At 63.2% G+C, this 8649-nt stretch overlaps 1 protein-coding gene across 1 annotated transcript in view; it reads left to right on the top strand.

The window, feature by feature from the left end:
* The first annotated feature begins 1462 nt into the window (after positions 1 to 1462).
* The window catches only part of GALNT9 (polypeptide N-acetylgalactosaminyltransferase 9), a 119287-nt gene continuing 112100 nt past the window's right edge, over positions 1463 to 8649 (top strand). Inside the window, exon 1 of the mRNA XM_017513621.2 lies at positions 1463 to 2041. Within this exon, the coding sequence (XP_017369110.1) occupies positions 1801 to 2041 (241 nt within the window). The 5' untranslated portion in view covers positions 1463 to 1800. The remainder of the gene's footprint in view (positions 2042 to 8649) is intronic.

Here is an 8649-nt window from a genome sequence, read left to right as displayed (position 1 = left end):
ACACAGGTATACATACAGACACATGCATACATGGACACACAGAGATATGAACACACAGAGACATGCACTTATATGAACATACAGACATACACACACATGAACACAGAAACATACACAGACACATGTACACACAGGGACACATGAACACACACAGATACATGCACACAGATACAGACATAGACACACAGACATGCACACGCATGCACAGAGACACACAGACATGCACATACATGGACACATGAACACACAGAGACACATGCACACAGCACACGGACACATGTACACAGATACAGACACATGCACAGACACAGACACATGCACACACAGACACACAAACACATGAACACATACACAGACATTGAAATACATGGACACACAAACACATACAAACGCATGCACACACAGACAAATGCACATACACAGATACACAGACACATGTATACAGATACACAGACATGCAAATGCAAAGACACAGATGCATGCATGTGCATGCACGCTGACACAGCACAGATGTGCACATACGCAGATGCACAGGTGCACACAGAGGCAAATGCATGCACACACACACGTGCTCACACACGTGCTCACACACACGGACAGAGCCAGGAGCTTCCTCATCTCTGCACGGAAGGCCGAGCGCAGGCGTGCTCTTAGTAAATCCTCCGTCATTTATTTATTCACCCCACAAACATTTACTGAGCACCAACTGCATGTCCGATATCTGGGAACACAGCGGTGAACCCTGCCTTTCGGGCGGAGTGCCCGCCTTCTGGGTGCTTGCATTCTGCGGGTGAAGTTCGGCCCCTGTGCCCGTGGCTCGGCTGACGTCTCCCTTGGATTCCAGGGTCTCCTCCACAAAACGCCAGTGTGGGGCCAGCTCAGAGCCCGGGCTGGGGGTCGGCCAGGGTTCGCGGCCTTGCCTCCTGCCCGAGAGCCTGGCTCAGGGACCGGCCTTCGCCTCTCCTGGGGCGGCCCCGCCGCATCCCAAGCCTCCCGACCTGTCCTGGGACTCAGCTTCCCCGGTCCTGAGCCCTGGAGAGGGGAGGGGGACTTGGCTTAGGAGGGGTGGGCAGGAGACCACCAAAGCGGCCCTGCCCGGCCACCCCCTCCCCCATTCCCGTGGCCGACACCGCCCTGACCCCTGGCCGGGCATTCCCCGGAGGCCCCGCTTCCCTCGGGTCAAGCTTGAGGTCGACTCGGACCGTGCGGCCGCCGGGAGCCCCGGGCGTCGGGAGGGTCCTGGGGAGAGGGGGAGGGTCCGCGCCCGCCCGCCCCGCCCCCTCTCCGCGCCCGCGCGCCCTTGGCCCAGGCTCCCGCCGCGCGCGCCCCCCTCCGCACCCCCGAACCGGCCGTGCCGGGGTCCCCGGGGGCGCGGGCGCGCGGGGGACGGTCCCGGGGGGCGCGGGGAGGGCGGGGCCGGGGCGGGCGGGGCGCGCATGCAGATGAGCAGAGCGCGGGCCGCGTCACTCCGCACCGGCGCGGTGGCTGCGGGGCGGGCAGGAGCCGGCACAGCCACCCAGCGCCGCCCGCTCGCGCCGCCCTCGCCGCCCCCCGCGCCCGCCGGGGCGGGACCCTCTGCGGGGGATGCCGGCCGCGCCCCGCGCCCCCAGCCCCGGGCAGCCCCCTGCGCGCGGGGACCCCGGGCGGCCGCGGCCGGGCGCGCCGAGCTGGTGCTGAAGGGACAGCTCCCGGCCCAGCCCCGCGCGCCCAGCCCGGGCGGTGCCTGGTCCCCGAGGCGAGGTCGGGCCGGGAGGCCGGGCATGCCCGGCGGGTGAGGCGCCCCCGCCCGCAGCCGCGTTCATGGCGGTGGCCAGGAAGATCAAAACTTTGCTGACGGTCAACATCCTGGTGTTCGTGGGCATCGTGCTGTTCTCCGTGTACTGCCGCCTGCAGGGCCGCCCCCGGGAGCTCGTGCGCATCGTGGGCGCCGCCGACCGCCGGGTGCGCAGCCGGCACGCCAAGGTGGGCGCGCTGGGGGAGCGCGAGGCCATCCTGCAGCGCCTGGACCACCTGGAGGAGGTGGTCTACAACCAGCTCAACGGTGAGCGGCGTGGGCGGGACAGAGGCCGCAGCCAGTCCACCTGGGCGTGGTGGGTCAGGCCGGACTCGTGTGGGCGCCCCTCTGCGCCCCTGTGGGAGGGCATACACGGGAGAGACAGGAAAGGGAGGGGCTGTGGAGGCCCCTCCAGTGGAGACTTGAGAAACCCCCCCAGGATGACCCCAAACTTTCTTCCCAAGAGAACTTCTGCAGGGATCTTTGGACCTGCTCTAGGGGCAGGCAGTGCCTAGGTGCGAGCCCGGGGTTAGGGACTGGCCTGGAGCTCTAGAAGTGGGGGGCGTCAGGTTTGGGCTGCGCCTACCCCTCAATGCTTGAAGGTGGGGAAAAAGGAGGGTGGGGACGCCGCCCTTGGGAGGCTGCTGGTGCGGTATCCTTTGTCCCTGAGGCTTGAAGGCACCCCAAATGCTTCGACACCTGGCCTAGTTGACCCCCTGTCCTGGGGGTGCCTGAGGCCGCGTTAGAAAGTTGTTGTGGGGGGAAGAAGCCGGAGGCTGAGACCTGAGACCCGTGGGGGATGGCGCTGGCGACCCAGCGGGGCCTGGCGGGGCTCATGACTCAGGGGACCTAGGAGGTGGCACCTGGGAGTCCCAGAGTCCGTGAGAGCCTCCAGCTCCTAGTGGGCCTGTTTCGTCACATGAGGACGTAGGTCAGCTTGAGAGGCAGCACCAGTGTCACCACAGGGCAGGGCCAGTGGCCGCAGCTGCCCAGAGCAGGCACTTTTTCTGCTGGCTACGCTTTCCTGGAGGAGCAGCTGCCCCAGGGCTGCTCTGTGAGCGGAGCCGGAAAGCAGGAAGAAAGTTTGCGTGTGTCTCCATCACTAGCCGGCGTTTCTTTCCATTCCAAGCTGATGATTCAGGTTTCTGCATTGGCAGCCCCAGCAAACCTCCTCCAGAAAGCGTCCGTTAACAGGCTGGAGTGGGAGGTGTCTGGGAGCTGGGGTTACACGGCCAGGCGGGGGCTCCGGATCTGCAGGCTGTCTGGCCTGCTGCGTGTGGGGGCAAAGACACGGGGGTCCTCTTGCATTTCCTTCAAGGAGCCGCAGCCTCCCTTGAGGGTGGGCTGCAGACAGGCCTGGGGTGCGGGGTAGGGGGAGGTGAATCCCCAGGACAGGCTGTTGTTCCAGCTTTGTCTGGCTCAGAGCACCCCGACTTCCTGGGCGCCTTCTCAGCACCCACAGAATCCCTGACTCTCCCGTAGAGCTGTTCTGGTGAGCTCCGTGGCTTATCTGATCTTTCCGATTCAGCGGGAGCCCCTAGGGGGGAAAGTAGTTCACGCAGCCGCCAGCCATGATCCATCCCCGGAGGGCGGCGTGCGGCAGCAGCACACGGCACTGTTGAAGCGTGCTCGCCGCGGCGTTATGGTCTGTTTTATGGGGAGAGCCGGAGGATTATATAAAAACACTGGCAGCGTGCTGAGGTTGTGTAATACCACGGGGGCAGCTCCGCCCAGAGTCGCTTCTTCAAGGTGAGGAGCGCTGGGATTCTGGGTGGTGGAAAAACCCAGAATGATCTGCTTTCCTGACATTGGCGGGAGATAAGGCAGCATTCCCGGAAAGGGTGTCTCCCCTGCCCCCTCCCCGCCCCACACTCTGTCCCCTTCCTCCTTCCTCCTCACTTCCCTCCCCCTTCCTCCTTTCTCTCTTTTAAAATCATTTCTCCTTTCCTTCACCCCAGCTTTCCTCCCTCGTCAGCCTCTGAACTGCCCCCGCCATCCATCTGCCCCTCTCTCTGCCCTCCACCTTTTGACGAGGCCAAGTTTCGTCCCCCTCTGTGATGAGGCCGTGCTGTGCCCTCTCTGTGACTGGTGGGGCTGGCAGTGTCTAAAGCAAGAGTCAGCCAACCTTTGCCCAGGAAACAGCAGGAGACACCAAAATCGCTGTCTTCCCTGGTGGGGCCCTAAGGGGAGGGTGGAGCAGCAGAGGCCTGACGTCTGTGCCCATGAGACCATTTGAAAACCACATTGCCCGCTCCGATGCTGGCACAGGCTCTCAGTGTTACAAGGTGTGGAAGAAGGCTTCCTGGAGGAGGCGGCCTGCTCTTCCATCACGGCCTGTTCCAGACTGACATCCCAGGATACAAAACTGATTCCTGGGAACTCCCACTCAATGCCACCCACCCGAGTTCAGACACCAACCCACCCAAGCTTGGAAAGGAGAGGGGAATCCAAACAAAAGGGACTGGTCACTTTTCCCTGCCCTGACTGCTTCCTGGAATTCCTCTGCTGGCTGGGGGAGCTGGTGGAAGGGTGTCCACGTCTTCCTCAGAGCCGGTGGGGTGGGGAGGGCCTAGAATCGGATGGTCTCCCCACACCCTGCCTCCAATGGCCCGGTAGACTTTCTCTGGTGTGTCCATTGACCTTGGCCAAGAACTCCTAAGGAATGTGTGCAGATTCGATGTCATGAGGCTCAGCAGGGAATGTTCATGAAGGAGAGGCTGTGTAGTCACTCCTCTGTGTACGTGAGTGCTTGCTCTAAATTCAGTGCTCAAGGCAGGGAAAAATGTTTATACACAAAAACCATCTTCAATTGCACATAAAAGACAGCATCCGTGGTTCTGTGCGTGCAGCGGACACAGCATGTCTCGCAAACGTGGAACTTGAGAGCCTGTCACTCAAGGAAAAGGAGAAGGGAGAAATGTCTCCCTTCGATTGTCTGGCCTTCAACCCCTTCTGCCTTGGAGAGAATTTTCAGGCCTCTTGAGATGCGAAAGGAGGGGAGACAAGAACCACCCCCCCAGGCACTTGCAGGCCCCCCGAAGCGCTTGCTCACAGGGCTGTTTGCTGCTGTGGGCATGGAGCAGGTGAGGGCCACCACCAGGGAGCAGGGGCTGGGCTCCCACGTCTCAGGGATGGGCTCACTCTGTGCAGAGAGAGGAGAATCACCCCCGCCTGGCGCGGCCCCACCTTCTGACCCCTCAGGAAGAAAGGCTGTGAGCGGAGGATGGAGCTGGGATGGCGATGAGAAGTTCTGCTTTTGGTTGGTTGGTTGTGAGAGAGATCGTTTCTAAAATTCAGGGCACACGTGAATTTCCTCTAACTAGCCTGCCCCAGCCCAGGTCCCAGGGCACACTCAGGACTGAGGAGGTCGGGGCCTGTGCAGCAGGAAAACGGAGAGCCTGGGGCGGGCAGGCCATGGGGACCAGAGGGCTTCAGCCAGGGGAGAGCCTGGGGCGGGCGGGCCACGGGGTCCAGAGGGCTGCAGCCAGGGGAGAGCCTGGGGCGGGCGGGCCACGGGGTCCAGAGGGCTGCAGCCAGGGGAGAGCCTGGGGCGGGCGGGCCACGGGGTCCAGAGGGCTGCAGCCAGGGGAGAGCCTGGGGCGGGCGGGCCACGGGGACCAGAGGGCGGCGCTGGCTTTAGAGGGACCCAGGTTTCTGTCGTTGCTAAAAGTTTAAATTTAAAAAGCAGAAGGCCCCACTGTGGCCAGCCGGTTGCTGGCCAGAGAAGCTGGGGCGTGGCCGCGTCTGTGGCAGGCTGGTCCCGCCCCGGCTGCTGGTGCAGGGTCTTGGACGCAGCGCGGGACGCCGGCTGCTGGAGGACGGTGCGTCTTTCGTCTGCTGTGGGAAGTGCGTGTCCGGTCAGCGCCGTGTGATGAGTGAGCGCCAGGCAGGAGCTCGAGGACCGCGGGTCGGAGGTGCACCGGCTTGCGCAGAAGGCGCAGTCAGAGGCGCCTGGGGTCGGGTCGTGCCGGGTCCGGCCCGTGTCTGGCTGCCGCCCCTGCGTGTGTCTCAGAACGTCCTGTGGCCCCCCCCTTCCGGCTCCAGCGCCCCCTCCCTCGAGAGCTGCAGAGGGTGTCAGGTGTGGGATTCCAAAAAGGGGCTTCCAAGCTTCTGCTCTGCGTAAGCATTTCCATTTTGGAAACGCTCTGAGAAATTCTCCTTGCTAGGAAATGCGAGCTCCGGCAGCAGCTTTTCCTATTTATTTGTGAGTTTTATTTCCCAAATGGCTCCTGCTGGCTCTGGGCGGCCTTTCCAGCATGAGTTCATTATCTCCACCCTCCCCCGAACTCCCCCCGTGGGTCACAGCTTCCCACGCTGCTGAGCCGAGCAGCCGGAGTGGCCGCGGCCGGGAAGACACCTGGTCAGGCCGGGCCCAGCAGGCCCGGCGTCCCCGGCAGCGGCATCGCGGGACGGGCGGGGCCGTTTTCCACGTGGATCATGAACCTCTCGGCCGCCCCGGCCCAGCTTCACAGCTTCCCATGATTGTGGATCTACCGCAGAAAGTGAAAAGTAGTTACAACCCACAGCTGGAGCCGCCGCTCTGACCCCGACGAAGAGGCCGGGTTCTCGGCTACCGGATGGGAATGGCCTCTCCTGTTTCCCGACACCCGCCGGTGCCCGGGCCTCAGAGGAGCCGGCGTTTCCCGGGGTCCGGGGAGGTGAGCGGCGTTTCCCGGGGTCCGGGGAGGTGAGCGGCGTTTCCCGGGGTCCGGGGAAGTGAGCGGCGTTTCCCGGGGTCCGGGGAGGTGAGCGGCGTTTCCCGGGCTCTGGGGAGGTGAGCGGCGTTTCCGGGGGTCCGGGGAGGTGAGCGGCGTTTCCCGGGCTCTGGGGAGGTGAGCGGCGTTTCCGGGGGTCCGGGGAGGTGAGCGGCGTTTCGGTCGTGCGTTTTCTTCCTGGCATGTGCACTGGCACGTCAGCTGCACGAGGACAGTGTCCGCTCACGCCGCCCCCAGATTCGCTGGGGATCTTGGCGCCGGCGGACCACAGGCGTGCCAGAGCCCCTCAGCCACCCCTCACCCAGAGGGTGGGCTCTGTGCAGACCTGTGCCTTTGAGTCTTGTGGGAGACGAGTCCTGAACGGTCGTCAGCCGCTTGCCCCCACGGCCTGCGTCCGCACACGGAGGGCCCAGGCGGGTGGTGACCCCCAGTCTCCTGTGCCGGGCTGAGTGTTTGCATTTACGATTCAGCTCAGCAAGATGCATGTTTCAGAGTTTTGGACCTGTTTTCTGAAAGGACAGTTCATCCTTCATATCCTTCATTGGCTGGAAACTTGACAAAAATAAGTCTGTAAATTTCCATGTCTGACCTCCCGCTGAGGACAAACGTGCAGACGGGGCCGGCGTCTTGGGACCTGCGCAGGCAGTGGCCCGTCCTCTCTTGGACAAGCACAGATGGCCGTGAAGGGACAGGGAGGTGGAGACCCCAGGAGGGGCGGAGGGGGCGGTGGGGCTGACGCTTGGCTCCCGCACCCCAGGAAACGCCCCGTGACCCCAGCTTTCCCTTACGGGATGTCCAGCAGAGCGATGGCCGCCCCGTCACTCAGCGAGGACTGGTGTCAGCGAAACTCTGACACTTCCCCGCTGGTCGCTATTCGCGGAAGCTCATTTTCCAGTCGTTTAAAAGGTGCTCGGTGCGGAAGCAGCCCTCGGTGTGGACAGCTCACGACGCCCTCCAGGAAGCTGCCCAGCCTGCTCAGGCCTCCATCCTGGCAGAGCCTGCCAGTCCTGTGCCCATGCCTGGGGGCGCCCATGGTGCTGCCCCAAGATCTGGAAATAGGAGGGGCATACTGTGAGGGGGGCACCGGGAGCTGGGTCAGGAGGTGTCCCCATCCCCGGTGCAAACACTCGCCCTCCTGGAGCCTTCTGGGGGCTCACGACGGAGTCATGGATGGTGATGCTGGGTACTTGCTGAGCTTGAACTGGCATTTGTGGACCCAGCCCCTGCACCCCGCAGACCGCTGTCTCTGTGGGTGAGGCCAGCGCCTCACACGCCTGCATGTTCATTCCTTCCTGGGGAATTCACATGCACCGGCCGCGTTCCTGCTCTGCCCTGAGGACCCAGGCCTGAGCAGAGATGTCCCCACCTCGGGGCTGACGTCCCAGGGAGCAAGACGGGCTGAGCCAGTCGCATCATTCGAACGAGGCTGTAAGAAAGCCTGAGTGACGTGTCGGGTGGGCATCTGGGTGAGGTGGAGGGTTACGGGTGGAATGGGCCCACCGGAGGCTCACGTCTGCCCGGAACCTTGGAATGCGGCCTTATTTTGAAACGGGATCTTGAGAAGTAACTAGTTAAGATGCCCTCCGCTGGGACTGGGGGTCAGGTGGCCCTAAATCCAATCACTGCTGTCTCATAAGACCAGGAGAGACAGGTACAGAGGGGAGGAGGCCCCGAGGGGTCAGAGGCAAGGACTGGGGTGACGCTGCCACAGCCGGGAGCCCGGGGACAGGCAGGATGCGCCTACCCACAGCCTTCAGAGCAAGTGCAGCCCGGCCGTGCCTGACATCTGCCACCCGACCTCCTGCGTGTGGGTACAGCCCCCCGTGTGAGGGGACAGGTGTGTGGGTTCCCGTGTGAGGGGACAAGTGTGTAAGGGGACAGGTGTCTGGGTTCCCGTGTGAGGGGACAGGTGTGTGAGGGGAGAGGTGTGTGGGTTCCCGTGTGAGGGGACAGGTGTGTGGGTTCTCATGTGAGGGGACAGGTGTGTGGGGTCCCGTGTGAGGGGACAGGTGTGTGGGTTCCCGTGTGAGGGGACAGGTGTGTGAGGGGACAGGTGTGTGAGGGGATAGGTGTGTGGGTTCCCATGTGAGGGGACAGGTGTGTGGGTTCCCATGTGAGGGGACAGGTGTGTGGGTTCTCGTGTGAGGGGACAGGTGTGTG

This window comes from Cebus imitator, unplaced genomic scaffold (assembly GCF_001604975.1).
Source record: "Cebus imitator isolate Cc_AM_T3 unplaced genomic scaffold, Cebus_imitator-1.0 Scaffold497, whole genome shotgun sequence".
In the NCBI taxonomy this organism is placed as follows: Eukaryota; Metazoa; Chordata; class Mammalia; order Primates; family Cebidae; genus Cebus; species Cebus imitator.
The sequence above is the reverse complement of the archived record's forward strand: the minus strand, read 5'-3'. Positions and strand labels throughout refer to the sequence as shown.